The sequence below is a fragment of the Chamaea fasciata genome, unplaced genomic scaffold (assembly GCF_029207755.1).
Source record: "Chamaea fasciata isolate MVZ Bird 193981 ecotype frontalis unplaced genomic scaffold, bChaFas1.0.hap1 SCAF_1335, whole genome shotgun sequence".
NCBI classification, from domain to species: Eukaryota; Metazoa; Chordata; class Aves; order Passeriformes; family Sylviidae; genus Chamaea; species Chamaea fasciata.
In genome coordinates, this window is record NW_027095420.1 from 1 (window position 1) to 14,503 (window position 14,503).

Genomic DNA, 14,503 nt, shown 5'->3' on the forward strand with positions numbered 1-14,503 from the left:
CCCCTACCCTTCTGTGAGCATGAGCTGCCAACAGATTAGAGGATATTCTTACAGTTTTATCTGCACTGCCACAGCTTTTCTATTAGACTACTGTGATTTGGAAACAGGAAAAAAAAAAAGCAAACAAATCCAAACAAACAACAACAACAAAAAAAGAGAACACAAAAAAGCATTAAAAAATACTTCTTAATAAAGTCATTTTTTCTTCAAGAATGAGGCATCTGGTCCACACAAAGTAGAGGAATTCCTCTCTTCAAAATCTTTATTTAAACTCCAAATTTTATTTCAGTCTTTCAAAATCATGAACAACTTAGTTACACTCTGCTTCCCTTTCTCCAGCTAGCAAGAATTAATTCCTGTTTCACAAGACCATTGCACATTATAAACTGAAATAAAAAACTACCAATAGAACAATAGAACAACAGTGACAGTGAAAAAAACCCAATAAAACAACATGCTGGAATACCGTTAAATAAGTAAAAATTATTCCTCTAATAATGCTTCTGATGTATGCTCATTAGCAAACAGTCCTGCAAACGGCTATAAATTGCCATAAATTGAGTGCAGAAATACCCAGTTACTGCACATGGGCTGTCCATCAGACAGTTCAGAAATTCAAACTTTTCTAAATTTTTTATTTCAGTAGGAAATTAGGTGCTAGCCAATTTTCATCTTACTTTCTTCTAACACTTAAAAAAAACCCTCTTTGCTTCTAGATCCCGTATCTGTTGCTCGGCTAAAGGGATAGCAAGCCTCTGACAATGCTGATGCAATGCAAATCGGCATGTTTTTAATCATGTGATTTTACATGCCTTTACGTTGTAGAAAAAAAATTAATGCAAACTACAGTGTTTGAATGCAATATTATATATATATGTTATATATATTATATATCTATATATATATTATTGTAATAATATAACATGATTACGGGGAAGATGAGAGGAGTCACCGAGTGTTGTTCTTCAGCTGCCTCCCACCCTGTCTTGGCTACCATCACTTTATAACGTTCACCTTTTTAGCTTCTGAGTGACACAGTACACCAGCTACCTTCCTCTGCTCTTAGGTCCTCCTCTTTTCCTTAGAGACATAACTTCCAATTTGACATTCTCTCACCATGAAGGAAGATTATTAGCCCTCTCACAGCTCATCGGGACTGTAATCAACAGCACAAGCAAAATGCCACAGTGTCTAATTCAGATGCTACGCCTCAGTTACCCTACTAGCAAAGAAGTCAAATACAAAAAAATCTCACATCAAGGGCATTAATTTCAAACACACTGATCTCTTACAGTTCTTGTTTAATTGTTTCTGTTAAATAAACTCCTTACCAACAAAGCAGCCAAGCGCCCTCGTCTAGATTGTACTAGGAGTAATAAATAAAACCCAAAGGGCAATTTACAAAATAACTTCTCAGGAAGGAAAAAAAAAATCCTGGAAGCAGACAGTGAACTCAAGCCTTTGCTCTCCCTTGTATATCTTAATTATTAAACTCAGAAGTCTGCTCCCCTCCTGGTCATTTAATCTTTACCTCATGTTACGTGATATGGCCTTAACTATAGGAATCAGGAACTCCCACGCACACATACGTGAACAGCCTGTATGCCACTAAGCAAACATGGGTTATGGGTTGGATAAGGGTTGAGGCTCTCCAAGCAGACCTTCCACTTGAAAAGTAAGTGCTCCAACTGCCAAGGTGGATACAAGGAAGGCTGTACACCACTACTTGCATTTTGAGCAACACAGCTGTTGCTTCATTCTTTACAAAACATACTGGCTACCACTAGGCATTATTCGAAACATCTCAAGGCTTGCCCTGAGACAAGAGTGAAAACTTCTTTTTTCTGAAAAGGTGTGGCAAAAATTAAAATGCCCAGTTTCTCAACCTCATCAATATCAAGACAACGCTCAGAAGCAAACAAGATCACTAAGAACTTCAGAGTCAAAGCTGATTTATTTAAAGAGTAAGTCCCCAAGATTAAGCTAGAGCTAGACAAAAACACTAAAGCTGTTACTATGGAACGTGTTTTTGCCTGAGTTTTTGGCGGTTTTTTGCAGATCTGGGCATGGAATTCAAGAGACAATCAGCACCTCCTCAAGCATTTACTCCGAGGCTGATGACAGAGTCCACAAGTGAAGGATCTGGGGCTCCTTCACACTTGGACAGTTACTACAGTGCAACTCATCTCCCCCTGTTTGCCCAGCATTTGCTGCTAAAGACTTTGGATTCAAAGGGAAGGAGTTATTTTGAAACACAGTCAGATCTTACTTACTACTTCAAACTTCATTCACATCTGTATGGAAGGAAAATTATTATCTACTAGGAACTAAGCAGTCTCTGTAAACTTAGAGTAGTGGTAATTCTCATAAAGTACCTAAAGGACTGCAGCATAAACTGCATGCTTCCTTGTCCCTTCAAAAATATACGATACATTCCTGGCAAAATTAAAGTCCTGGAATTAAATCCTTTATATTCTGCCAGCAGTGAACTTGGACAAACTCAATACTTCTTCCTCAGTAAAGTCACTATAGCTGAATGTCTGCCTTCCTAAGGAAGAACTGCACAGATTTATACAAAACTCATCACCCAGCCAGGGAAAATTTTCAGGCTCTTAACCCATATCATTTTTTGAAGGACAAAGGCAGACTTAAGTGTTCAGTGAGCCATGACAAAACACGCTCTTGGCTATGTCAAACGTGTGTTTATGCATGTCACATTCCTACTCTCCGCATACGGCATATAGGATTTAATGTCTGCAAAACGTTTTTTAGAATAGCAACAACAGGACTTTGTTGTCTATGTAATGTCTATGTCTATGTCTAATGCATTCATTTATCCTTCCTTTTTCCTTCACAGCATCTACGTGTTCTGATCATCCTTCCAATTAATTGTCTGAAAGAACATATACAGTATTTTTATATGTTTATTAGACACGGAGATTACACACATGCTGGAAGACAAGAATAAGATAAAAGTTATTTCAGTATTTTGAACAAAAATCAGGATAAATCTAATTCAACAGGATCAAGCGAAGGGTAACACACTCAGGAAAACACAACAGAACATATAAACACAAGATGAGAAACCAATTTCAGCAGTACAACTTCAAGGTGACAACTCAGCAAAACTCTACCGTAACATCATGAAAAAGCAGATACCACACAATAATGTATGATACTATTCAATCTATTGGAGTGGACAAAATAATCGTTACGCTTTTTATAAGTATGCCCACTAACACCCTGTTGGAAAAGTTGTCCCCCTTTTGGCAGTGGACTTGCAGAAAGACACTGAATGCCTGGACAGAAGTTCGAGCAACCCAGGGAGAAGTACTACAGATCTATTAAACAGATGGATACATGGAGAAATACATAAGAATTGAGTTCTTGGTGTGCAAGGGATATACACTGCTACAATTTAAATTTGCAAAAGGTTTCAGTTAAGAGGAAGGGAATAACTGTTTTTCACGAGCACTGCTAAGCTGGGGGGCAATATTGCACCAGACATATACAAGTCAGACAACGGTGAGTGACGCCTTTTTTGGGGTTTAGAATTAAGAGTTAGACACAGTTAAGGGATAAAGGGGTTTTTATCTCGGTATCTAATAAGGATTTTTATGGTGCACTAATTCACCGAGGTGGAATACGCTGAAATGTACAGGAACAGATCATGTACACAATTTTATAGACTTTGTAAATTAGTATATTCATCCATGATGCTCCAAGGAGAGGCTTAAATGAAGAGTGTGACATTTTCTTATTTTAAACTATTTTCCCCCTGATGGGCTTAATTTTAGTCTACAGGATATATTTCAGAGGGGGTCTTGGTTTTTCAAGATAGCGTAAGGTTTTTCGGCCTCCAACTGCAAGGCCTTTAGGATGTTTGGTCTTTCAGCTAAATAGAATACCAGGAGTATGCTAAGATATTAGACTTAAAGAATTACAACTATGCATAAGGGGCATGGAGAATATATAAGAGGTATATAAAAAGAAAAGGTAAAAAAATCATCATGGCATCACGACAATCCATCCAGTGCCCGTAGTAACAGAGCAATACAGCTAGAGTCCTTGTCATGAAGTCTTTGAGAATGTTAGATAAGCACATCAGAGATCGGTTGTTTTTTTCAGGGAGGAAGGGAGTCTCTTTGGGTGTTTTTTGAGGGGGTTTTTTGAGTTTTTTTTGGTTGGTTGGTTGGTTGGTTGGTTTTTTGGTGTCTTTTTGGTGGGTTTTTGTTGTTGCTGTTGTTGGTTGTTTTTTCTAGTGGAACTATACAGCCACTAAGAAACTGAGACAAGAGGTAAGATGCATCCAAATTATTACCCGTACCAAAGGTAACATCTTTTTTTAAAGCACCAGCAGTTTCAAGATCAATTATTCTCACCTCTTAGCTTCCTCCAGATGACAAAGGTATTCATAGGCTACATTCTGGCGTCGCCTTTCATCCATTTCCTCTGCTGTTAATCTCTCATTATCCAAGACAGCTGAAAATAAACAAAACCCAGCCCTCAGATGGTTGAAGATTAAATGTAATGGAACAGGCACATCAAAAATCAGATCCAGCCTCTCCCACAGAAACTCATCACAGTTTTCTGATTCAGAAAACTAAGGATCTGATGACTTGTTCTTTACTTTCAACAGAAGATGCTCCGTTTCCTTATCCTTGTCACATAAATTTGCCAGCTACCTTCTTCCTGATTTCTCAAATTGACTGCATCTCTCTTGCAATTTCTTAGAAACAATCCTTAATTTTTTTTATTTTCTTCTAGCTTTGCCTTTGTCTTCCCCAAAAGCACGTCAGTGACCACTTGTGACCTAGCCACTGATTTTGACAGCAAAAGATTAAGGAAGGACACAAATACATATTCACATCATATAATCCCTTCTGTATTTTTACAGTCCACCTCTAAAACAAGGTGGAAATGCTACTCGTACTCCCTATATGGAAGGGAATCATTCAGATTCACAACCTACATGCCATTTTAGAATCACACTGAAGATCTACATAGGGGTAATATGCCTAAATCTTCCAGATTCTGTGTGTTCAAAGCCTCAGTGAAAAAGTCTTCTCTTCCCACCCTTACAGCTAAATATACTTCATGTCAAAAAAGGTGAAAAACCCAGAGGTTTTTTAGGTTTGATGGACCAGCTTGACAAATAGAAACGTCTCATACTGTTATTAGGCAAAGATTAGCTTATACCTAAAATGCCTTCAACGACAATCTACTGTGTGCTTGTGAGACCCCAGTAGGAACACAGCATCCAGGTCTGGGGTGCTCAGTACAAAACCTGCTAGAGCACATCCAGAGGAGGGCAACAAAGATGCACCGGGGGTGGAACACCTCTCCCACAAAGATAGGCTGAAACAGCCGGGATTGTTCAGCCTGGAGAAGGCTCCAGGGATACTTCATTGTGCCCTTTCAGTACTTAAAAAGGGGCTTATAAAAAGGAGATACTCATGGGACAAGGGGGAACAGTTTTAAACTAGAAGTGGTGAGATTCAGACCAGGTGATAGGGAGAAATTCTTGAACCAAGACGACAGTGAAGCGTTGGCATGGGTTGCCCAGAGAAGCCGGGGCGGCCTCATCCCTGAAGTGCTAAAGGCCAGGTCGGACCGACTGCCGCTTACAACACCGCCCCTCCACAGCACCACGTTTTCCTCCGCCGCTGATGATTTTTGACGCGGTGCCGTAGCACAGGCGAGCCCGCGCGTCTGACGCCAAGATCCAAAGCCTCCCCCTCCACAACGAGCCTACGACAGGGCAGTGAAGGCGTCCGACGGGAGCGATGTTTCGCCCGGCAAATCGGGTGTGGCCGCCAAAATCGGCGGGAAGGCGGAAGGCAGGGCCGCCCCCGCCCCGCCCGCGGCGGACATCTTGGGCGAGGCGCGGGGCCCGCCCGCGGCAGACGACGGCGGCACAGCCGTGGGACGCCCCGTCGCTGCCCGGCCACTGCCTTCTCCCAGCACTTATGTCCAGCACTCAGGAGGGCCGTCGAGTTTCGACGAGCTCCTGCGCGGCACGGCCCCCACCTCGCGGGAGGCGCGGCTCGCCGAGGCCCGCGAGGAGAGCCGGCGGGGCACACCGCGCCCGCGGGACAGTCCTGGAGCCCGGACCCCACCGTTCCCCCCCCCGCCTGCGGCGGCCCATCCTCCCCTTCCGGCCCTGGACCCTGGAAGGCACGGGCAGCTCGGGCTGGGCGTCACTTGGCGGCCACGGGAAATCCCGGACCCCCGGTACTCACAGCCATAGTGGGGCCGGGACACGGCCAGCCCGTCCACGTCCTCCGCCGCCATGGCGCAGCGCTCGGCCGGTGCCAGCGGGAGCTGAGCGCGGCTGTTCCTCTTCCTGCCGCACCGGGTGTGGCGGAGGAGGAGTCGCCCCTCGAGCTCTCTCTCCCCCCTTCTCCCCGCCCCGGCCGCACCCTGCCCGCCCCCGCTACCTTCGGCAGCCGCTGGAGAGAAGTGACGAGTTGCGCAGCTCCCCTCCGCCGGACCCAGCCCCCAGTCTAGCTCGGCCCGTCCCGTAGACTGAAGGACCCGGCTTCGCCGCCCTGGTCTCTCCCCGGGGTCCCTGCAGCAGTGCCCTTCCAGCTAAACAGCTCTGCTGACCAAACCGTAATAACTCACCTGAAATGTCAACCACAAGTTGAAGCAGGGTGCACCAAAACAGTAGCAACATCCAGCAGCACTGCCACAGGAGAATCACGCCCTGAAAGTTTCCTCCCCCTCAGTATATATTACTGTTGCTTTGCCTATTTCTTGTTCAAGGGTCAGAGCACTGACAATGCCAGCCACGATGTGTCCATTTTAATTAATCCCATGAATTTCACTGCCAGGGCATAAATTTACTACCGAGGCACAAATTAAGTAACTTGGAAGACCGATAGCCTCTGTTAGGAAAAGCATCACCAGTAAGTAAGGGAGTCAATCACTCTCATCTTCCCAGCAGTGGATTCAGTTTCAGCTTCCCCAGTCCAAGGAAGACACGGACATAATGGAACAAGTACAGTGAAATTGATTAAGGGCATGGAGTATCTGACATACGAGGCGAGCATGAGAGAACATGTTAAGAAGCAGTGGGCAATGGACTGAAAAACATAAAAGTCCCACTTCAACAAAATAAGAAATATTTGCATTCTGAAGGTAATCCAACACTGGAATAAGTTACCTGGAGAAGTTGTGGAGTCTCTGTCCTTGGAGATAGTTAAAGCCTAACTAAGCATAGTCCTGGGCAAACCCACTCGATTTCACCTGGCATTGAGGAAACAAGGTGGGACTAGAGACTTGCAGAGGCCGCTTCCAAACTCAATGATTCCATGAGCCCATCAAAAAGTACATTTACTTACTATATATACACAGTCACCATGCAATAGGACAAGAAGACACAATCTTAAGCTGTGCCAGGGCAGGTTTAGGTTGGACATTAGGAAGAATTTCTTCACAGGAAGGGTGATTAGATAGTGGAATGGGCTCCCCAGGAACGTGGTGGAAACGTCACCTCTGGAAGCGTTTAAGGAAAGACTGGATGTAGCACTTAGTGCTTCGGTCTAGTTGACAAGGTGGTGTTCGGTCATTGGTTGGACTCAAGCGCCTTAGAGAACCTAATTGATTAAAGGAAGACATAATTCAGTGGTTACAGAAATCACTACTTTGGGGAATGCCAGACATAAATTACAAAACAGAAGGTTTTATAATGCAGTTAGGGTTCTAATTATTAACATTTGCATTACTTCACATGTTGGAAGTTGTGCAATGAGAAGACATTTAAAATTATGTTTATATGTAGACTGTGGAGTGCAGAACTAACTTTGTTCCCCCTAAAAATCTCATAACATTTTTTGCACAGTGCCACAATCCTCCCTCAAAAACACCTCATTCTGATAAAAAAAATAAACACAATTATTGCGTATCAAAGAACCTATCTGAACCTCTTCAAGGTTGTATTCAATGGTACCTATAACAGCTCCCCTCATTTAAGATTTCTGGTGTTTGTTATTGACTCTGCAAAATGTTTTTGTTATGAGTTTTGTATCTCTCTCTCTAATTTAGTGCCCTTCCTGTTTCTTGTCTTTTTTACCTTAATGTTGAATGAGCACCAGTCAGATGGTCTTGCAAATATTATAGAAAAACCTATTTTTCTCTCGTTCCAAAATCGGAGCAATCAAGTCTGTAAAGAAAAATTCTTTTAAGCTTTTTGCCTTAATTACTAATTACAAGGCTTCCTAGAGAAAATTAGCACCTAAATCCTTTAAATAAACTGCTGTTATCTGTTCTTTTGCTGGGGTTTCCAGACCAAATGTATACTGTGATAGTTATGTCAAGGATGCATAACAAATGCCTAGCCAAACTCCTCAGTCTTTATTATGATGTTAGAAGTTTTGCCAGTAGAAAGAGGATAGTTTTATTATACATGATAAACAGTAACTGGTGGGGCTCACCAGTTACACATAAAGCTGTATAGCTATAGGTAGTACATGCCCATATTCTTCCTACATTTTGGATCTTATTGTGGCAAGCTGAACCAAATACGTATTAGCTGACCCTTTAACACTAAACACTAATTTCTTCTAAATGAAGAAGAGTAAAAATGCACAGAGGAAAATGTCAAAAATGGGGGGGGGGGGGGGGGGATGAAAAAGAGGCTGCTAAAAACCACTTTATTAAGTAACTTCATCGTTTTCAAACACGAAACTAGTTTTGATTTTTAAAACACTACCCGGATTACGACAGGAAGTGAAGGAAAACAATACATAATAAATGGAGAAAGGTAAAACTGGCACTGATAAAACACTGACAGATAACATGAGAAACCGATAAAGAAACCTAGTGGAGGCATACCGAAACCAAGTCTACCTAGAAGGCTGCGCATTTGCTGCTGTCCCGGATGGGACCTCCCGAACCGGCACTTTCCATCACAACCACCCACGTTACTGCCCCGTCTTCTTGCCGCGAGCCAAGGCCAACGCGCCTCTGGAGAGGTCGGGACGTGAGCGGGGGCCGCCGCCGCGCCGCCGCCGCCGCCGCCGCCCCCCCCCCCCGCCGCCGCCGCGCCCCCCGCCGCCGCCGCCCCCCCCCCCCCCCGCCGCCGCCGCCGCCCCCCGCCGCCGCCGCGCCCCCCCCCCCGCCGCTCCCCCCCCCCGCCGCGCCCCCCGCCGCCGCCGCGCCCCCCCCCGCCGCCCCCCCCCCGCCGCGCCCCCCGCCGCCGCCGCGCCCCCCCCGCCGCGCCCCCCGCCGCCGCCGCGCCCCCCCCGCCGCCCCCCCGCCGCCGCCGCGCCCCCCCCCGCCGCCGCCCCCCGCCGCCGCCGCCGCCCCCCCCCGCCGCCGCCCCCCCCGCCGCCGCCGCGCCCCCCGCCGCCGCCGCCGCGCCCCTCGCCGCCGCCGCCGCGCCCCTCGCCGCCGCCGCGCCCCTCCCGCCGCCGCCGCGCCCCCCCCGCCGCCGCCGCCGCCGCCGCCGCGCCCCCGCCGCCGCCGCCGCCCCCCCCCGCCCCCCCCCGCCGCCGCGCCCCCCCCGCCGCCGCGCCCCCCGCCGCCGCCGCGCCCCCCCCGCCGCCGCCGCGCCCCCCCCGCCGCCGCCGCGCCCCCCTCGCCGCCGCCGCGCGCCCCTCCCGCCGCCGCGCCCCCCCCGCCGCCGCCCCCGGCCGCTCCCCCCCGTCTCCTCCGCGCCCCCCGCCCGCCGTTCCCAGCGGCCCCCGCGTTCCTCCCGGCAGTCCGCGCGGCCCCGCGCGGCAGGATGATCCACGAGCTGCTGCTGGCGCTGAGCGGGTACCCCGGGGCCGCCTTCACCTGGAGCAAGCGCGGCGGCCTCCAGGTGTGGCACGGCCCCGGCCAACACCCCCCCGGCCCACGCCCCGCCTGGTGCCCGCCCTGCGCGGCCCGTCTTTTCTTCCGTCCGTCCGTCCGTCCGTCACCGATGTCTCCCTTCCAGGTATCTCAGGAGCTGCCGTTTCTGCATCCCAGCGAGACCAGCGTCCTGAACCGGCTCTGCCGCCTCGGCACCGACTACATCCGCTTCGCCGAATTCGTGGAGCAGTACACAGGACACGTACAGCAGCAGGTGGGGCCGCCGGGCCGTGGTATTTCCCGGGAAGAGCACGGCAGGTGCCAGTAAGGCCAAGCTGCCCGGGACACAGGAGTGGCCCGTGGCCCATACCCGCGCTAACGCTAGCACCGAGCAGAGCTCCAGAAAGGTCTCTGCGATGCATGTACGGGCGGGTAGAGAGCAGTGAAGGATGCATCAGATGTAAAACTCTTATTCTTGGGGAAGTCTTGTAAGAATTTCTGACCACAGCAAACGGGCCGAGGTTTGTGAACTAAGCGGGATGCTCATGACTGTCCTCATGATTTGTGAAGAGCCTTGAGATCCATGAGACATGCTTAAGTGAAAAGAAGCACCAGTGGCTCCCAGCACTTGCATAGGTCCACGAAAGAGCTAAATATAAATCTGCTCAAGTAACTCTCATGGTGACAAGGTTGTATTTGTTTTTCTGATCACTTTATGGTGAGTTAAGATGCATTTCAACGTTGGGATCACTGACTGCTGCTGCGACACTACACAGATAATTACATTACTCTTCAGACTTGCACTAGGATGCTGATGCAGATTCTATTGTTTGGTTTCAGGATCACCATCCATCTCAGCAAAACCAGGGTGGATTGCATGGCATTTATTTGAGAGCCTTCTGCACAGGTCTTGATTCAGTGCTGCAGCCTTATCGACAGGCACTACTTGACCTAGAACAAGAGGTAAAGGAGAGAGATGCAGAACAAGAGGCTGTAGTGCTGTTGACAGATTGTGGAAACTTGTCATTTCTGCAATAAACATCCTAGTAGTAGTTTCTAAGATGAAACAAGGTATTTTCCTTTCCACATTAGTGATGCCTTCCAAATTATTCTTGTGAGATGCCACTGTAACTTACTTTTCACCCTAATAAGCATTGTCCCCTCTTCCTTCAGTTCAGTAAGGGCTCCATCTTTGTCAGAACCCAGTGCTGTCTCAGACTACTGTGGCTTCTGTTTTCAGTTTTAGAGGTTTTGATTAATCTCTGCTAGACTAGTAGCTGTCATATCTTGGGTAGTGTCACCATCCAGTGGTTGTGATAATTAATATTCCTTAATTGCTTTATCTTTATAGTTTCTGGCTGACCCACATCTTTCCATTTCACATGTTAACTACTCCTTGGACCAGGTATGTCATGTTATTAAAGAGGTAGTGTTCTTTGCTTGCTCTTATCCCTCATTGACTCTAAGAAGAATGCGGGTGGGATAAATGAGGCTTACTCCATCATGTCATGCCATTTCTATCTAATGCCTCTACATGTGTAGTCCCTTAATCCTGCACTTCAGCACAAAGCTAAGGTCCTCCACCTTGACCCTCACACATTCCTCACTGACTGTGTTTAGCATGAACTACTGCTGGAACATAGTAACTTCGTGCATCTCGGTTCAGTGTAGGGAAGACATACTTCCTAGAGATTTGTATGTCATGTTTCTAATTTGTGGGGAAAGACAGATAATAGTTTTACTAAATTATTCTGTTCAGCTGCTGTCAACAGTTACTCAAGTACAGTTTTTTTCTTTCTTCCTTACATAACAACCTAAATCAATATTTCATTTCATGTTCTGCAGTTTCAGTTACTCTTCCCCTCTGTGATGGTCATGGTGGAACAGATCAAAACTCAGAAGGTACAGTAAAACTGCAGCTAGTCTTAACAGGTTTCCTTTCTGCCCCAATCCCAGACTTCTAATACTAGACAATAATGTAGTTTCATTAATGGATGCCCTACCACTAGTTCTGCTCTAAGTATTGGGACTATTTTACAAATTCATTTACACTGTATTTGACTTTCTCCCTTATCCCATAATCCCATAATCTTTGATGCCTTGAATTTTATAGGACAGGATGCTAGTGGTTGGAATTCCCTTTCTGAGTCTGTTTTCTCTGACTGTTGCCTGAAATAAAAAAGGCAGAGGCTAATGTTTTCAGAATCCAGAGATGCTTACATTTTTTAAGGGAAAGTATTGAGAGAAACTTGAGTGTAGAGCTACACATAGAAGGCCTTTTTCATCACTACACGGAGCATGTTACACCTTTCTTTCTGTAAGACTTGTTCAGTTTGTGAAGGCATTTTTTTTGTTAGCTGAAAGTGTAATGTTTAAATATATAAAAAGGTCAGTACAGATCCAAATAATAGACCTAATCTAACCTTTTTCTTTCTGCAGATTCATGGATGCCAGATATTGGAGGCAGTCCACAAACATAGCTGTGGGGGGTTGCCTCCTGTTCGCAGTGCTCTTGAAAAGTATGTAGATACAGTAAAATTATTACTTCATTCTTCTGGAGTTAGTGTCAAAGTGTTTCTTACTTGTTGAACAAAATTCAACTGACTTGTTGAATAATTTTCTGTTGACCTCAGGATTCTGGCTGTGTGTCATGGAGTCATGTATAAGCAGCTCTCTGCCTGGATGCTGCATGGATTGCTACTAGACCAACATGAAGAGTTCTTTATCAAACAGGGCCCCTCTTCTGGAAATGTCCCTAGCCAACCTGAAGAAGATGACGATGACTTAGGAATTGGGGGACTTACAGGAAAACAACTACGAGAACTGCAGGACCTGGTAAGATCTACAAGTCATAACTTGGCATCTTTCGTCCCTAGGGAACTAAAGAAGAAGTTTATTGTATTCTGCTTCAGTGCGAGCTATGCTAGACTAGACATATACTGAAACTTGCTAGGGTGGTAAATTGAAATAATACTGTAATAGATTGCTGCTAGGCATATGGAACAGAGACCTATTGTTTGGCACAGTTGGATAATCCCAGGGCAGAAAGCCCTATGGATGGAATCTTTGTAGACACTGATGTCAAGTAATGGGAACTGCTGCAGGCCCACTGCTCTTGACTGACTGGTTTCTCATTCCTTATGGTCAACACTGTCATCTGTTTAACACAGGCATTGGTGGCAGTATGAGCAATTGCAAGGAACAGGGTGTGAGGAACTTGGCTGTTGACTTCATTTGCACACTTTCTATGGGCAGCTGGGTCAGGTGCCTTTCATGCACAACCATTAGTTGTGCAAATGTTACCAAACAGGTTAATACTACTGACATTACTGGTAGAAAATGTGTTATGTGAGAGTCAAGGTACTGCTAAGCAAGGGAGCAACCTGCCAGCACACTGGTGAAATGTGGTAACTCTTCCTGTAGATGCTATGCCATTAGAGGGCCCTTTTGCAAAGCAGCTTTCTCAGTGGAGTAGTCTTCCACACTGAGTATTTGAATAGCGTCAGAATAGAGAACAGTGTGGAGCAAGTTCAACTCTGAATTCACCCTCTGGTGAGAAAATGTTTCATGGCCACTTACAGAGTTAGTGTGGTGCACGCAGCTTGGCTGTGACCACACAGAAACTCTTGTGTTGCATACCTATTAAGTGCCCTGTGCCAGCAGTCTGCTGAAAACTGATTACACCCAGAGAAAAACGGGAAAACGTTAAAAGGCAGTTAGTAGGAAAATCCGTTAATTCAGTATAGTGGGTAAAGAAAGTGAAAATCGTTGAGTGTTCTAGGTCCATGGTAGAAACTGTAAACTAAGCAACTTCTTTCTTCAGTATTATCTACTAAGAGTGTTGGCAATTCTTCAGTCAAAGAGTAAAACAAGAACTCTTGAGTTTTAGTGGGATAGACCAATAAAAGACTTGGGTATTGCCTCATCTAAAAATGTCACTAGAATCTTAAGAAAAGACTTGCCAACCTCTTAACAACAGTATACAAATTTGTACTGAACTCTTGTATTGAAATGAAGAATTCTGTAGATGGCAGATGTTCTCAAAACTTTGTTTGGGTGATTTTTTCTGGATTATGGACCACTGAAACTAATTCTCCAGTAAGAAAGCCAGATGAAATTATCAGTATTGCATCCCTGAAGGAAGATCTTGCCTCCATACTTGGAGTTCCTTATTAACATTCAGAAAAAAAATTAATAACTTACTGTGTTGTTCTACAACAGCTGTCATAGGAACTGAGAAATTTGCCTTATCTTTGCTAGCAAGCCTTTGGATCTTTATCCTATTTGCTTACTAGTGGAGGTGCTTATATTTGGCCTGTATCACAAGTGTTCTAACAGTGTTAAAATGGGTGTAGGGTAGGGTTATTTTTGGTAATGCTCGTTAACATTGTTATTGCAGCAAAAGACTGATGTAATGCATTTGCAATAAAACTCCTTTTGCTTGTGTAACATAATCCTTTAATACAGCCAATTTGTTACTGTTCCACAAAGATTTAGCTCCTTTTTCCCCTTCTGCTCCGCTCTGATGGAAGCAATATCTCTATGGAGGTCTGCTAGCATACCAGAAGCATAAGGGAGTTTACTGGCTTACTTAAATGATACAAATCAGTTCTGCTTCCTTTCTGCTTATTTCCAATTTTCTTAGATGCCCGCTCACACACACACCCCTTTATACACCTTTTCTATCTGGTTTTCTGACACTGTTTTGCACTTGATTTCTTTC

General features: G+C 45.8%; 1 protein-coding gene and 1 long non-coding RNA gene across 9 annotated transcripts; one reads left to right on the forward strand and one right to left on the reverse strand.

The window, feature by feature from the left end:
- Positions 1-2,837: 2,837 nt before the first annotated feature.
- Positions 2,838-9,027, reverse strand: LOC136284750 (uncharacterized). Of its 8 annotated transcripts, XR_010719278.1 has the most exons (9): positions 8,839-9,027; positions 8,078-8,167; positions 7,347-7,601; positions 7,169-7,251; positions 6,441-6,627; positions 6,243-6,346; positions 5,505-5,751; positions 4,383-4,482; positions 2,838-2,951 (listed from the first exon to the last, which is right to left on the reverse strand). It is a non-coding gene; the product is annotated as an uncharacterized lncRNA (long non-coding RNA). The 8 variants fall into 8 exon arrangements; XR_010719279.1 differs by lacking the exon at positions 6,243-6,346 and having other exon boundaries at positions 2,848-2,951; XR_010719277.1 differs by lacking the exon at positions 5,505-5,751 and having other exon boundaries at positions 2,850-2,951; positions 8,839-9,025.
- A 647-nt stretch (positions 9,028-9,674) lies between these two features.
- Positions 9,675-12,615, forward strand: LOC136284751 (gamma-tubulin complex component 4-like; the record flags this gene model as incomplete). The annotated part of the gene is made up of 7 exons (XM_066175118.1): positions 9,675-9,808; positions 9,926-10,054; positions 10,621-10,743; positions 11,132-11,185; positions 11,626-11,682; positions 12,220-12,299; positions 12,414-12,615. Coding segments are annotated over exons 1-7 (723 nt in total), but the record flags the coding sequence as incomplete, so codon positions are not given.
- Between the last annotated feature and the right edge of the window lie 1,888 nt (positions 12,616-14,503).